At 34.4% G+C, this 17,646-nt stretch overlaps 1 protein-coding gene across 4 annotated transcripts in view; it reads right to left on the bottom strand.

The window, feature by feature from the left end:
* Positions 1-17,646, bottom strand: part of GRID2 (glutamate ionotropic receptor delta type subunit 2) — a 1,428,484-nt gene that overhangs the window by 319,126 nt on the left and 1,091,712 nt on the right. For all 4 annotated transcript variants that reach the window (XM_032400835.1, XM_032400836.1, XM_032400834.1 and 1 more), the window contains exon 10: positions 14,763-14,960. In XM_032400835.1, coding sequence (XP_032256726.1) covers positions 14,763-14,960 — 198 coding nt within the window. The remainder of the gene's footprint in view (positions 1-14,762; positions 14,961-17,646) is intronic.

Genomic DNA, 17,646 nt, shown 5'->3' with positions numbered 1-17,646 from the left:
TATTTATTTGTCAGAGAGAGAGAGAGCACAAGCGGGGGGAGCAACAGGCAGAGGGAGAAGCAGGCTCCCCACTGAGCAGGGAGCGATGCAGGACTCAATCCCAGGACCCTGGGATCATGACCTGAGCTGAAGGTAGGCACTTAACCGATTGAGCCACCCAGGCATCCAGTCTTAGTATTTTCTTATGGATTTTATGACCTCCATGTAGCAGTGAAGCAGTGATGCTAACAATCCATCACACTTTTGAAAATATTTTCTGGCCTGTTGTTTGTAATTCAATTTAGTTATTATAGTTTTTGATTTATTGATGATTTAAATTTTTGGGTACATGTAACTACTAATAGTTTCCATGTAATTTATTACATTATTTTAAACCCCTGAGGGATATCTTTTGTTTTGCCTGTGTGATATCCAGTGTCCCCATATTCTGCTAACAGCATCCCAATTTTCTTGGGGAATCGGCATTCCCCGATGCTTACCTCATGTATGACATTGAGCCTCCGTGCTCAAGTTGGCCACATGGTGCCGGCCTGGCACCGAGGGCGCTGCCCTTCCTGGCCGCTGGCTCAGCACTGACATGTCTATACAGCTGAAGTTCTTTGTTAGAACTATTGGTAAAAGAGAATCTGTGTTCATACTGAGATAGATAAAAGAATGAAATCTAAGTCTGGACCTGCCGAAAACTCACTTTGCTAACAACAAAGGAGAGCCTGCCTGAGAATTGAGACAACACAAAGGAAAGCAGTGTTGAGAGATGGAGAGAGAGAGAGAGAGAGAGAGAGAGAGCACAAGGCCTGAGGAAATGGGCCTGGATCTCCTCCCTGGATAGCTGTGGACCACTCAACTGTCTTTTCTTTCTTTCTCTCTTCCTTCCTTCCTTCCTTCTAAAAAATGTTATTTATTTATTTTGAGAGAGTCAGAGAAAGAACACACACAGACACACCAGCGGGGGTGTGTGGAGGGGCTGAAGCAGAGGGAGAGAGAGAATCTCAAGTAGGCCCCCTTTCAGGGTGGAGGTGGGGCTGATCTCATGACCCTGAGGTCATGACCCTGAGATCATGACAAGAGCCTAGCTGAAACCATAGTTGGACACTTAACGGACTGAGCCACCCAGGTGCCTCCAACTCTTTTAACTTCAGCTGGGTTGTCATTTGTAATCAAAGGCACCTAATTAATCTAGCTTGGAAAATACAGGAAGGTTATTTTTAAGATAGAGAATTCTTGAATCTGTTTTCAGCAGTGAGGAAGGAGCAAAGATGTGAAAGAGATTGAAGAAATAAGAATAAAGGAAGGTAGAGGGGCAATTTAAATTTTACTCCATGCTGATTAGCCTCAGATGTATCTGTCCACCCCAGATTCCTTACCTGAATTCTAGACTTGTATTTCAAATTACCTGTTTTATTTTCTGTTTGGACAACTCCAAAAAGTTGTTACGAGAATGGGCTCTGAAGTCAAACAATTTCCACTCATATTCTAGTTCTTCTACTAATTAGCTGTGCACCTTGAGCAAGTTGCTTAGACTCTCTGTCCCTGGGTTTTCTTATTTGTGTCATGGGATTAACAGTTATATAGATTTCACAGAATTGTTATGAGGATTGAAGGAGTCAGTACCCATAATGCTTTGGAATAGTATCTGGCTATTTTAAAATGTTAGTTATTATTTTTACTCATTTCCAAAATGTTAGTTTGGATTCCACACTCCCCACTCTCCACCCAAATATTTCTTTCCTTAGTTTTCTCTATGCCAGTAAATGGTCCCACTCTCAATTCAATGATAGTGAAGTAGGAGTGACTGAATATAAGGAATTATATAATCCATGGGCTAAAAGCTTAAAATGATAGTTGCAAAAGCCCAAGTTTAGCCTCTCAATAAGGATGGAAATTTCTTTCAAATAAGGCCAAACTGAGCAGGGTATGATAGGCTGATTGATTTAATTAAAGAACAATGAGATGCCATTGAAAGATTTTAGTTAGGGGAGTGTTATTATATAATGAATGTCTTAAAATATCATTTGACTGCTTTTCATTCTTTTAAGTACAAATATTTTCTAGATAGTGAGTTTTCAGTGTTAAACCAAATGTATAAAATCTTTGCCTCAATCAAGCTTACATTTTATTAGGGGAAGACATATTAAAGAATAGGTACATAGAGAGACAGTGATGTGTGTTACAAATTACAATAAAACAGGATAAGGGAATAGGTAGTGCAGAGGGTAAGAGTTGCTTCGAATAGGGTGCGGTGGAAGGCCTCTCTCATAACTTGTCAGCAGAGATTGGAAAAAATGAGGTGGAGAAAGAGAGATATCTGGGGAAGAGCATTATAGGAAGATGGGACTGAGGTACAAAAGGCCAACTTCAGCAAGTGTGAGGAAGAAAGTTTGTGGGCCTGCAGCATGATAAGTGAGAGAGGGATAAATAAGATCATAAAGGTGGTGGGGAGAGTAGAATATACAGATAATTTTAAGGATGGTTTTTACACTGAGTAGGATGGGAAGGCTATCAAATGGCTTTCAGCAGAGGAGTGACTAGATCACTCTGGCTTCTGTGTTAAAAATATATACTAAAAAAGAAAAAAAATCTTAGAAGAGACATTGATAAATACAAAAAAACAAAAACAAAAACAAAAAAGTAAATTATAATATATTGAAGACACTCAAGAATGGGAAAAGGCAAATTATGGGAACTCTATGGCTACAATCCAGAGGAGAGAGGACCATGGCTAGAAGTAAGGTATTGAGTGGAGTCAGAAATGGGGAAACATGGGAACAAAGGAAGTCTTTTTCTGCTGCTTCTGGGGCTGAAAAGATAAGATATAAAGCCTTGATAGAGTGAGAAGATATCTTTGGCTTTGCTCTTTCTCTTTGCTCTTCCTCATTTAATCTACCAGCAAATCCTGTTTCTCTTTGCTCTTCACATCTAATCTATCAGCAAATCTTGCCATCTACCTTCAAAACATACCTTGAACTCTTTATTTTTTTTAACACAGTACCTGAGAAAGATCTTACAATCTATTAGAGTCAGCAGATAAGATGAGGCCTATTTGACTTCCCTGCAACACATTCCTAATTCATTTTCTATTAATCTTCACAAAAACTGAATTCCACAGATATGGACACTGCAACTCAAAGAGATTAAAAACTCATGGAGGCTCACATGGCTAACTATGTGTTACCAGGATCCACAACTAATGTCTGTTTCAATCCAAAGGTTATGTGTTGCCACTAAGGATCAGAGAATAAGTGCAAGGATTTGGAGGCTGAAAAGTAAAAAAACTAGGGACTGACAGTAGATTCTCAGTCTTTGCAGTAAAACATGAGTTTTAACACTAAAAATGAAAAAGATGTCAAGGATGGAGAGTGGGACTAGGAATAGAAATTTGAAACGTATGGAAAATGTTTGTAATCGCAACAATGGAGATCAAAATAAAGAATCAATATCCAATGAATTAAACATCATTGGAGAATCAGTGAAGGCTCTGTTGATGACATTAGCTACTGTGGTATTGAAGTGAACCAGTTGGCCAGGTGCCATGACCTTCCATAACAATAACCTGTTATCCATGTGCAGGATCACAGAAAATGGGAATGGAGATGAACAAAGGAGGCATAGAAAAATATCAAGAACCTGAGGATGCCTTGGGCAAAAATTTATCCTTATTTTGAGTGAGAATTTCCAGAAAGTGAAATTCACTTCCATCATTTTTGTGATTTACTAGAGGCCATGAAGTTGGTCTGTTTTCTCAGATATTCAAGAAACCTGATTTCTGTTCTTCTTGGTGAGACTCTATGCATGCTCTACTTCCATTTTGTTTTGTTTTGTCAATTGCATGTGTGCGTTTTCTGAAGGAGACTTTTCTTATCACCTCCACCAGACAGATGTCACAATATTTTCTTCTCATGCATTGAAAACTTTGAGACCTGGCTAATTATTCCTTTTCACCCCCAAACATACCAACCTCCTAACAGATTTCAGTATCTATGTAGATGCTCTGCACAGCAATTATTTTGGGCCATTTCTTAAAAATAGACTTTATTCTTTAAAAAAAAATTTTTATTGTTATGTTAATCACCATACATTACATCATTAGTTTTTGATGTAGTGTTCCATGATTCATTGTTTGCGCATAACACCCAGGGCTCCATGCAGAACGTGCCCTCTTTAATACCCATCACCAGGCTAACCCATCCTCCCACCCCCTCCCCTCTAGAACCCTTAGTTTGTTTTTCAGAGTCCATCGTCTCTCATGGTTCGTCTCCCCCTCTGATTTCCCCCCCTTCATTCTTCCCCTCCTGCTATCTTCTTCTTCTTCTTTTTTTTTTCTTAACATATATTGCATTATTTGTTTCAGAGATACAGATCTGTGATTCAACAGTCTTGCACAATTCACAGCGCTCACCATAGCACATACACTCCCCAGTGTCTATCACCCAGCCACCCCACCCCCCACTCCAGCAACCCTCAGACTTTGTTCTTTAAAGCAATTTTAGGTTTACTGGAAAACTGAGCATAAAGTACAAAAAGTTCTCATATACCACTCCCTTTCTCTGGCATGTCTCTCCCTGAGTACAGTTTTTTTGTTTTGTTTTGTTCTGTTATTAGCATCTGCATTAGTGTGGTATATTTGTTACAACTGATTAACCAATACTGATGCATTATTAACTGAAGTCTTTAGTTTACATTAAGGTGCACTCCTTCTATGGGTTTTGGCAAATACATAATGTCATGGATCTACGACTATAGTATTATACAGAACAGTTTCACAGCTCTAAAAATCCCCTGGGCTCCACCTATTCATCCTTCCTCTCGCCCCATTTTAGGCCATTTTAAACTGCAATTCCTTTTGTCTCCTGTAATATTCTGCCATTATCTACAAGGTCAGAATCTACATTTTATCCCTAGAACTTCTAGATTTCATTCTCTGGTTACCTATCTCCATCCTACTAGTTCTTTTATATCTTCATTTATACTTTCTCTAGTTTTCAACCTCATCTTGACATTCTGATTAATTTTTCCAAAATTTTATCCAGGTCTATCTCCTTAGTCATGACCATGCTTCCTTGAATATTTTGCTTTTCTTTAATCTCATTCCTTGCCAAGTTTATCCACCATATCTCAAACTTGATATGGATGTTTTAATCTTCTCTGCTCTTACACTTGGGCATTAAAGAAAGTCACGCTATTATTTAGTGTCACATTGCTTTTACACTTGGGCATTTAATCCTGGCTAAAGAAAGTCACACTATTGTTTAGTCACATATTGCTGCTAGTCCTGGCAGCAATGAAAAGTGTCAGTCTTATATAAACTTTTGCTCAATCCTCAGCAACACTGATCCATCCTTTTATCTATTTTGATTTAGCAGTCACTATCAATTCCCTCAATAGCTATTTCAAAGCCTCCCACTTTCTTGTAGACTATTTCATAATACCTGTCTCCATTACTGTCAACAGACTTCATCTCCTATTGTTATCAAGACATTTGAAGTGATGAGATATGATCTTTCTCAAGCTCCCAACCTCTTGTCTGTAAATTTAAGTATTATCGGACACATTCTTAAAATGTTTTTTTCAGTATCAAAGAAACATCTTTACCCCATTAAAAGTGATTCCCAATCTAAGCTTTTATTGTAACTTCCCTGGGATCTCTATCTTTCACATATTAACTTCCTTTTCTTACATTATATTCTCATTCTTTATTTTTCTTTCTCAGTTTATAATTATACTCAGGTTTCTCTTAATCTAAAAACGAACCAACAAAAACTCTACCAACCAGTGACCTTTTGAACTATTATCTCTTTCTCTCTTTTTATGCCCACCCAAACATTCTGGAAGAGTAGTATAGACACATGTTGCTTTCACTTTTTCACTTCCAAATTTTTCCATCTTCTTTGGCAGTCTGGCTTCTTCCCTCACCCCTGCTACCAAAAGAGTTGTGGCTTAGGTCACCAACAACCTCCAAAGAGCCAACCTAGTAGACATTTGACAGTAATTATGACTTAGAAATTTTTGACATTGCTAGTCATGGCTTTTTTTTTTTTTTTTTATAAGCTCTCTTAGCCTAACTGACCTCTTCTCCTATGGTTTGGTTATGCTTCTCTGAATTATTCTGTTGTTTTTCTTCATAAACTCTTCTTTTCTATCAGTTCTTAAGTGGTGGTTCTTCTTCAGGGTTTCATCCTAAAATCAGCCTAGCAATCTTCTTACTGTATGATTTCTTCTTGGCAGTCTCATGCATTTTCGTGTTACCAACTACCACTCATAGGCTTATGACTTCTAAATATATGTCTCTTATTGGGCCTTTTTGGTGAGATTCAGAGTCCTCTATATATGTGAATATCCTACAAACACATCCAAATCATCATATCCTTGCTTGGAATGCTATAAAGGTCTCCTTAATCTTGGCCTGCTCACCATGCTATTTCTCACCTTTCTCCTTTGACTACACTCCCTTGTCTGTCAGTAGATATCCATTGCTTTTTGCCAACCCCACTTCACCTGGATGATACAACTTATGACACTGTCATGAGTATGCACATCTCCTTTTCTTAAGTTTACCTCCACCTTACTGTCATGGCTTTCACAGTGTTCCACGCATGCCTCTAACTTTGCACTTAACTGCACTGTATTGTAGTTATGTTTAATGTCTACGTTTCCCATTAGGCTAAGAGGGCCGTAAGGGTAAGAACCATGCTCTATTTATCTTTATGTCTCTAGTGCCTAACTTACTGCATAGAATATAGAGACCACCAATGAAACGTGTTTATTATAGATGCTTTTATCTTATTCACACTTGGCATTCCTCCATTGTACCTTGACTATGGCATTAATACTTTTAAGTGGCATATGTTTAAAAATATTTACAAAGCAACCATATAAATATATGTTTTTTATGGTGAATGCATTGATGAATTAAAATATCTGTGATAGAAATATATTTACCTTTAAAGACTAAAGAACTGTAAAACTTCATGTCAACCATTAAAAATGAGGAAACCTGTATAGCCAGTGCAGATGATTTCTTCTGTTCAGTCTTGGGGACACCTGTTCCTCAGGAAATGACATTATTGGCACTATAATCACTAAATAGTGTCTATTCTTATTATCAATTTCACTATTATGATATATCTACCTTTGGAAAGGTTTTTTATGCTTGTGAAACTATGAAAGGAGGAAAAGTGACAAAAAGGCCCAGTATTGTTCTAGAATTTTAGAAATGGGAGATAAGATTCTAGATAGGGCTATTTTAACTTTGAAACATTACTGTAATTAGTTACATGCTAAGTATAAATATTTCATCCCAATTTTACAGATCTATAATTTACTCTGCTTGCTCTTCCTTCTGTTCTGTTTCCTGAGTTCTGGCTTTATTCCATTGTTATATCTGTTTTCCTTGGGGGTGAAACTCCTGCCATATAATTTAACACTTGGTATCAGTTAGGGTGAAGAAAGATCAAACATTTTTCTTCCTATAACCCCCAAAGGAATTTTTAAACTATGTACCTCTTCATGTTTATAATCGACATATTAAGCTTACTTTGTTTAGACAACTGCAAAGTGTGCAGCTTCTAGACAGAATTGGTCATTTATCTGTTTCTCTCAATCCCACCCTTTCCATTTTTACTCTGCTATGTACTGTGAGCCTTATAGGGATAGGAATCTGCACACTACTTTCCCCAGGCTCCTCTGCCATCTGGCTTCTTCTTAATTTCTACCAGAGTGAAGCTGCTGAGGATGTCAGAAGGAAGAAAGAGCAGAGCCTTCTGTTTTAAATGGTTATTTCAGGGGCTGTAGCAGCAGTGGCAGGAGGTGATCCCTGACCCCGGCATCTGATGCAGGAGCAGCATCTTTGTGGCAGCCCTGGTTGAGCCCTGTGTATCTTCTTTAGGAGATACAGTTAACTGGACCAGTAGTGATTCCTGATACCTTTTATTGTACTCCTTCTCTTTTGTTTTTCCATTCCTTCTAATGTCTTTGTGATCAATCCCTGTATTAAATCTCTTCTCTCTGCAATTTCAGGAGTGGTTTCTGTTTTCCTGACTGGATACTGACTTATGTGTGTTCTGTTGTAAATATTGACAATTTAAAATAAAACTGTCAAGTCATTCTTTAAAATGTATTCAACTATCATAGTGATTTACACCACCACTTTTCTCTAATAGGAGAAACATTTACATTATTCTTAAGAATTTTTGAATTCTCTTTATATTTCATTCTACTTTCACAAAAGTTTTATCCAAATATAATATAAATGTGTGCTTTTAGCCTTCTTTTGGTCACCAAATTATATATATTTTTTGCAACAAATATATGTATGCAAATTAAAATTAAAATCTCATATGACCTGTGACCAGAAATTTCAGGTGTAAAACATTTCTTCTGAACTGAGTCATCATTATATTTGTATACAGTACATTGATTCATTGGCCATAAAAGTGAAACTTTATGATGTTGATAGAGCTTTTATTTTTTAATTAATTTGAACATCCCATGAGTCAATATTAATTATGGTTTGAATGAAGTAGGAGTGAGCATTATGCTATATATTTTCATTTTATAGAAACCTTGTCCAAATGAATGAATAAAAGAAAATGGAAGGAGTTTTTTGTTTTGTTTTGTTTTGTTTTTAGCAATGCCGTTCAATTCCTTGAAATTCTTCCTTGCTGTATGTGGAAAATCATTGTGATCTCTTCATCAAAAAAAAAAATTCTTTTTAATGATCTAGCATTTGACAACTTAAGTAAATTCTTTTACTTTCTTTTACAGTTGCTTTTAATTTTTTTTAGATAAAAGCATCTAACTTATAAAAGGATGTAGTGACACCAGTGTTTCTATTGTGCCTTAGTTTGGTGCATCAGAGAATATTTATACCCAGAGCCACATGTCATAAAAAGATTTTGTATGCATGAAAGATAAGCCCTTATTTTATAAAGTAGGAGAGGGGTGATTATATAAAAGATAAGGGAAATAAGAAACACCAAGGTCATGTTTTCAGGTAGATCATTTTTAGAAAAGATTACTTATAGAAATTGAGAATATGGAAATTTATTTCCTGTCAAGCTACCTGTATCAGTTTGCTCCTTAAAAAGTCTTCTAGTATAATTCAAGTAAGGTATGAACCTAAATAATAGAACACCCAGCTGTTTTCCTAATTTTTTTTGTATTTCTATCCTAAAGTTTATATACTTGTTATTTCCTATATAATGTTCTCTCCAGTCTTCCCAATTTTGTTCTTCCCCTTTAAACCAGAAGAAAATACTTTATCAGTCACATTAACTCACCCCTAACAAGTTCTCCTGTTCTGGTAAGAACATATCTCTCAATTTTCTATTTTATATTGAAACATCTTTTGGCCAGACCTGAGTTCTCATAAATTTTAAGAACATATTAATTACAGTAAGTTATAAAACTAGTAAGGCAGATGAGGAATAGAGGAGACTTTGCCACATTTAGTTTTTGATTGTTGTTTGTTCATTTGTTTTGTTTTTTAGATTCCACATATAAATGAAATCATATGGTATTTGTCTTTCTCTGACTTATTTCACTTAGCATAGGCCCATCCATGTTATCACAAATGGTAGGATCTCATTTTTCTTTTTTTTATGGCTGAGAAATATTCCATTGTGTATATACACCACATCTTCTTTATCCATACATCTACTGATGGATGCTTAAGTTGTTTCCATGTCTTAGCTATTGTAAATATTGCTGCAATAAATATAAGGGTGCATATATCTTTCCAAATTAATGTTTTCATTTTCTAAAAATATTTTATTTATTTATTTATTTATTTATTTATTTATTTATTTATTTATGAGAGAGAGAGAGAGAGTGCATGAGCAGGGAAAGGGGCAGAGGGAGAGGGGAAAAGCAGACTCCCTGAGCAGGGAGCCTGACACAGGGCTCCATTCCAGGACCCTGGGATCATGACCTGAGGTGAAGGTAGACGCTTAACTGACTGAGCCACCAAGGTGCCCCAGTGTTTTCATTTTCTTTAGGTAAATACGCAGTGGTGGAATTACTGGATCAAATGATATTTCTATTTTTATTCTTTGAAGAACCGCCATACTGTTTTCCACAGCGGCTGCTCCAATTTACATTCCCACCAACAGTGTACAAGTGTTTTTTTTTTTTTTTTCCCCACATCCTCACCATTGCTTGTTATATCTTCCCTTTTTGATACTAGCCATCAATATGAGGAACATTCTTAGTTTTTAAAATAGACTTCATATATATATTTATTTGCTGGAATTATTTGCTCTCTCTGGCTTTACTTTCTTCTCTAAAAATTATGTTATGTACTGAACCCCTGACTTCTGGTTTTAATGGAAAGATCCTTTAACATGAGATCAACCCAACTCTGAAACTTGGGTGCCACCCCTGGAAAAATCAAATAACTCAGAAACTTTCCTTGTTTCTTCTTTGACTCTTTTGTAATGTGATAGTCTGTCCATAATCATCATGACAGACTCCTAGAAACATTCTTTTAATTTTGGTTTTCTCTTAGGAAGGTAAACAATTAAGTGGACCCATGCAGTTCAACCCATGTTCTTTAAGTGTCAACTGTGTTTACTGTTATTTAAAATATAGTTAGATTCATGAAAAATGTCTACACTAACAGAAAATATATAACGTAATACACTCATTTTTTCTGGAGCTCTGTCATAACATTATTATGCCATTTCAATGGTGTTATTTTGCTTTACAGGGGTAAATAATCCTGAAGAAAATTTCAATATGATGAATCTTGTTGGATAATCTAAATTACTTTATGATATTTTACTGAATTATCATTTGTATAATTGAATTCACATTTTTAATTTCTGAAAATTAGAATTTACGTATCTATTAGTAATAGAATAAAGTTAAGGAAAATGTTATGTACCCTCAACATCTTGGCAGTCATTCTATAATGCTGACTGCCCTTTCCTCCTTAAAATGTCTTCCGTTGGCTTTTATGACACCACATTTTCTTGATTTTTTTCCCTATATTTGCCTTCTCAAACAAACTTTTAGGTAGGCTTATTCTTCTGCACCTGAGAAATATCTAAGTACTCAAAGCCTGGTCAGAATGACTAAATATCTCTGTGAATAAAATAAAAATCTAGTTGCAATAAGTAGAGTTATAATTTTTCCGGCTAAAAATCATTTGTCAGTTGCTTTCTTTAAGCCTAAATTTTAGCCTTCTAAAAGGATTGTGCTGAACTTTAAGTTATCATACAGTAATGACATGCTCTTACATGCTAGCATACTATTGCTTATGTGTGGTTGTTACATAATAAATTCTTAAAGTTTTTTTTTAAGTTATAGTTGTAAGTAATCTTTGCATTAACATTCTTGTATTTCCTCCCTTCAAAGGTGATAAAGCAAGTCTCAAAAATGTAACTAACTGGAGCAAGCCCACAAGTCTAAAAACAGCATCAACATTAGACTAATTCTCATGCTTTTTTATTGGTAACTTGCATTTAGCAAATGAAGTTTGTTAGCATAATACCTCATTAAGAATTTTATCCATTATCTCTATAAAGCAATTTTTATAACACCTTTTAATAATGCCTGTGCTTTTCTTTATCCTTTGTTTTAACATAATTGTTTATCTGGGTTCAGATCAGGTAGGACCTCTCAGAGATACAAAGGCAGAATACAAAGGGTTTATGGGTTTTTAATATAGGAATATAAGATAAATTATCATGGTTTCAATAAGAGGATTGAGAATTGATCATTCCCCCTTTCCTACTGAAAATATTGCTAGTAATGTTTTTCAAATAAGAGTCCATGTGTAATTGGTTTAATAAATAAAACAAACTCAGTAAGATTTTAACGGATGTAAAAATAGCATTATTATTTTTCCTACCACTGCCTTCAAAACCTTTTATTTTTTTCTCTTCCCCATGTCTTGGAAACAACTTATTCAGATCCTTTAGCTTTCTGAATACATTTAAGTATTTCAGAAATAATTCCAGTTCTGGCAATGATCAGATAGTTTTTTCTGGATTAACCCAACAAAGAATAACAATCATAAATTCTGTATCAAGTTTAAAAACACACAAGTTAAAAGAACTAGAGATAAACCCCAAACAGGAAGAAAGTGAAGGGTATCTGACTCTTAAAAATGGTAATTGCAATAGATGAGATCCACTTTTATATGGCTTATTTATTGAAGACCCACCTCAGTTTAGATGACAAGAGGTACTAGAGCTCAGACAGAACGTCATAGTCTTATTAGTTTAAAGTGTCAGAAGATGGAGTCTGAGGCAGCCAGGTGGCCAGAAATTAAAAGGGAAATCACAGAAAGGAGGGAGTCATGGAAGAATGAGCCAAAAAGTTTGTGAATAAGCTTCCCTCAAGTCCTTGGTTGACTCCTAAACTGCACATGCATGAGGATGACTTTTTAAAAAATCAGCAGAAAGCAACAACCAGAAGACTAAAAGAGCTGAACAAAGATTATAATTACTGCTTATGACAGGGAAGATAGAGATAAAATTTTGAGTCCCTCTAAGTCACAAGGGTTTGATGAAAACCACAGTCTTTTCATAGAAACTCCAGAAGGCTATGCTTAAGAACATAAGGATTGCTAAAACCAATTGATTTTCCCTAAAAACTAAAGAAAATAAAAAAGACCTGATTTAACAACATGTAAAACCAAACCTCCACAAGTTCGGGGAAACCTATAATAACCACCTACTAAGACAAAAATCAGTCTTCTTCAGAGTATGCAATCTCAGAGACATAATCTCAAGTCTTCATAATGTATCAACCACAATGGTCAGTATCCAATCAAATCTGACAAAACAGGAACGAGAAGAACTAGAAAAATATGTACCTATGGTTAACAGAAAAAGCAGTCAACATAAATCTATCTGGAGATGGCAAAGATGTTGAACTTGTAGCAGACAAGGACTTTAAAGCAGCTGTTATGAGTATGATGAAAGATTTACAAGAAAAGATGATCATAATAAATAGATGTGGAATCTCAGAAGAGAAATGGAAATTATTTAAAAAAAAAACAAATTCTGGAACCGGAAAATAAGCTACCTAAAATAATAAAAATTTACTACATGAACTTAGCAGAAAATTGGAGATTGCAGAAGAAAGAATCAGTAAACTTGAAAGCAGATCAAGATAAATGATTTAATGTAAAAGTCAGAGAGTAAAAATATTTTAAGAAATTAAATAACACCTCAGTGACATAGAGACAATATTAAGAGGTTTAACTTGAATATTCTCTGAGTCTTAAAGAGAGAGGAGAAAGGGAAAAGAGTAGAAAAAAATAACTATAGAAAGAATTGTCAACATTTACTAGATTTTATGAAACATATCCTGGAAGCTCAGTGAATCCCTAGGAGTATAAATGCAAGGAAAACCACACGTAGGCAGATCATAGTTACACATCAAAACATCAAAAATTAAAAAAAAAAAAATGTAAAAAAGGCCGCCCCACACTAAAAAAAGGAACAAAAGTACAAATGATGTCTAACTTCTCATCAGAAGCAATATATGGCAAAAGACTATAGAAAGACATCTATAAAATGATTAACATTAAGAAAAACTGTCAATTCAGAGTTTCATACATACTAAGAATATCATTCAAAACTGAGGGCAATAAAGATGTTTTAAGGTAAAAAAAATAAAAAGGTGAGAGGCACTTATAGGACTACACTTCAAGACATTCCAAAGAAGTTCTTCTGAAGTAAATGATGGCAGAAAAGAGCTCAGATACATAGAAATAAGTGAAAAACCTTAGAAATAATGGATAAATGGTTAAATACCAGAAACTTTTTTTCTCTCTATATTTATAAAAGAGAACTGAAAGTTTAAATTAAAAAACTATTATATTTTACTGTGGAGTTCTGAAATAATAATTATGACCACAATAGCATAAAGGATAGGGTGGTATAAATGAAATCATATTGTTACAAACTTATGCCTTTTTAAAAATGTGAAGTGGTATGATATTAAACTAGATAGAATGTTACAAACTAAGAATATATATTATAATCTCTATACTAACCACACAAACAGAAATACAAAGAGATACAGTAAAAAGTCAAAAGAAGAAATAAAGTCAAGTATTAAAAATATTCAATTAACCAAAAGAGAGGCAAAAAAAGAAAGAACAGAGAGAAAAATGGGACATATATAAATCAAATAGTGAATTATAAACCTGAACCCAACTATTCAAAAATTCATCAGGAAGACATAATAATTATAAAGTTGTGGGCACCTAATAACAGAGATTCAAAAAAAATGAAGCAAAAATGACAGAAATAGAGATAAACAAAGAAGTTTAAGCACCTCTTTGAAAAATTAAACAAGGAGACATATATCAGTAAGGATAGATCTACCTCACCTAGATCCTGAAACTAAATGATTAGTCCCTAATTGTTTTATTTTTTTGCAAATAACATTGCATTTTCTTTTTAAGAAAACGATACGAATTGTGTTTGTAAATTACATTGTGACTTCATTGTGTATCATATACTGACAAAATGGAGTGTAAATTTGGCAAAAGTAAGGACTTTTTTATAGATACTTTTCTATTATAAGAAATATTTTAAAATCAACCTTTATTTTTCTCATCAGTTTTTCTCTACACAAAGTTCATAAAATAGTACTGGCTGCAACTTTTGCTGATTTTGCATTCAACATCACCACCTAATGCTCTGCCTTGCACTTATTTTATATGAAATTAATTTCCAGGAGTTATGGTTCAATCATTGGAGAGGTGATAGGTAGATAGGTAGATAGATAGATAAATAAATGCTTACCTTAAAGACTAGTTCTCCTACCAAGCCATTCCATGTCCCATCTTCTTGTGGGCTTCCATACTTGTGATCCGGTGCAACATAAATTTCATAGTTAAAACCCAGGTAGTTAGATAAGGCATCCAAAACATCAATGGAGAAGCCCTGGTACTTCTTCGGCTTACCCAAAACATTTTCAGAGACCATTACAAAAGGTTCTTCCTATATGGAAATAAGAGAAATCCTTGATGTCAATCTATAGTGCTCCCCAAAAGCAAAAATTAATTCTTCAAAGAGTTTTGCTTAGACACAGCCTAAAAATTGCTTTTGAACTTTGAGAGAATTAACTTAGAAATATAACTTATGCGTTATTAATGTGTCATAGTATTGAACAATGTTAATCACTGCATTTCTTTTCATCTCTCATTTAATTACTACTATATCAAATATTACATGAAAGTGACTATAAAACTTCAGGGGCCATGAGTTCATTTTTCTTGCCACTATAGGACTAATCTACAATTCATCAATAATAAAATTATATTTAAGAAACCATAAATTTATTGTATCCTGAGGCATTTATTATCTATGTATGTCAAAAATATGTAAAATAATATTTTTTCCCTGTGCCAAATATATTTACTTTTTATTTTCTTATTGAAGTATAATTGACATATAACATTATATTGAGTTTCAGGTGTACAACATAATGTTTTGATATTTGTATATATTGTAAAATGATCACAGTAAGTCTAGTTAACATCCATCACCATGCATAGTTAGATATTTTTTTCTTCTGATGGGAACTTTCAAGATTTACTCTCAGAAACTTCAAAAATATACAATAGAGTATTATTAACTATAGTTACCACATGTACATTACATCCCCATGACTTATTTTTGTAACTGGAAGCTTGTACTTTTGACCATCTTTTTTTTTTTTTTTTTATTAACATATAATATATTATTTGTTTCAGGGGTACAGGTCTGTGATTCATCAGTCTTACACAATTCACAGCGCTCAACATAGCACATACCCTCCCCAATGTCCATCACAGAGCCACGCCATCCCTCCCACCCCCCTCCACTCCAGCAACCCTCAGTTTGTTTCCTGAGATTAAGAGTCTCTTTTGGTTTGTCTCTCTCTCCAGTTTCATCTTGTTTCATTTTTCTCTCCCTTCTCCTATGATCCTCTGTCTTGTTTCTCAAATTCCTCATATCAGTGAGATCATATGATACTCGTCTTTCTCTGACTTATTTTGCTTAGCATAATACCCTCTAGCTCCAGCCACGTCACAGATACACTCTACATAAACTCTCTGAAAAGAACAAAAAATTCTAAGAAACATAATTTCACCAGAATTTATAACATAACATTTACTGGGAGTTATTTGATAAGTAATTTTGAAATGTGGATATAACCACACATTTCATTGCAAAAATAGCTTCTCTACCATTGCTATGAGAAATTCACTTAAGTTTTTGGTAAACTGTGTAATTTAGTAAATTTAGCAAATTGGCTTCTGCTTCCACCTCTTTTATCATTTTGTGCTTTTGTCCTCTTACAGTTAACAAATAGGCTCCTTTCACTTTTTAGAACACCTGGTGTTAAGAAAGCTCAATTGGTTTGAAACATGCTGGCAGACTATAGAAAATTAGATAATCTATTCCTTAATTTCCTAAACTTGCTCAGAAACCTCTCAGAACGGTAATATTTACAGATAACCGTTCATATATATATGTCTATCTAGCCCTCCGGGCAGTTTAAAATCTATTCTGGGTTTAAGCCAGAAAACCCAAAGATTTTATCCTTGGATCATTTTTCCTTAGAGACTCACAGGTGAACCTTCACTGAGATGTAAAATAATACTATACTTTGGCTTTTAGTCAAAGACACAAAGTGTCTTATAAAATCACTGTATCTACTATAGCAATATTGTCCACCATAACATTCAGTTTTCCCCTCAAAAATTACCATGAGATAAATTTTTGAATTGTTCAGAGCCAAGAGCGCTTCATTTTGCTTCAGTAGTGCTCTCTAAATAATTAAAATAAGATAACTAATTATTTTGGTATCCCTTTTCACTTTGGACACCCAGAAAATCAGTTCTAAGTTTGATGCTCATCTACAACTATGTTGATATTCTGGTATTTGTAATATTTTTTTTTAAATCTTGGTTTTCTAAACTAGTGATGCTTTCTCTTTTTAAAAATTTGGTCTTGGTCAACCATTTATATCTTACCTTAGAGTAAAATAAATCAGTAAATAAATAAAGGAGTGACTGCTATTTGTTCCGCAGTAGCTGTTCTCTTCCTCATTAATTATATATATGTATATGTGTATGCATATGTATATCTCTATCTCTCTCTCTATCTCTCTCTCTATCTATCTATCTATCTATCATCTATATTTTTATAGTAGCACCTGAGAAGAAAGACAATCCACAGTCTCCTTTTAGGCAAGGGGAGACCATGTGACTAATTCTGACCAATGCAATGTAAGCAGGTACTTTGTGCAACTGTTTTTTCATCTTTCTTCCTTCATTCCAGCTGGAATGAACACATACATAATGGCTGGGGCTCTGGTAACTGTTTTAAAGCACACAGAGTAGAGAAACAAGATAGAAAAAGCCTATGCCCTTCAGATGTGAAAGGCCACACCAGACGGTAACTTTCTAGGATTCTAGAACATAAGAAAAAAAAGAAATTTTGATCTTTTTTTGTTGTCAAGCTCCTGATTGTTTTTCCATTACAGTAGTATATGATGCTAATGAACACTGATAGATAGATCAATAGAAGAGAGGTTTTGAGAATGAATAAAAATTTCAAGTAATACTGATTTGTTTAATCTAAATGATATCAAATGAGAGAAAAGTAAAAATTCAATCAATCCTTTAATATTATGTGT

The sequence above is a fragment of the Phoca vitulina genome, unplaced genomic scaffold (assembly GCF_004348235.1).
Source record: "Phoca vitulina isolate PV1807 unplaced genomic scaffold, GSC_HSeal_1.0 scaffold3, whole genome shotgun sequence".
In the NCBI taxonomy this organism is placed as follows: Eukaryota; Metazoa; Chordata; class Mammalia; order Carnivora; family Phocidae; genus Phoca; species Phoca vitulina.
Note: the sequence above shows the minus strand (reverse complement) of the source record. Positions and strands in the feature narration are given on the sequence as shown.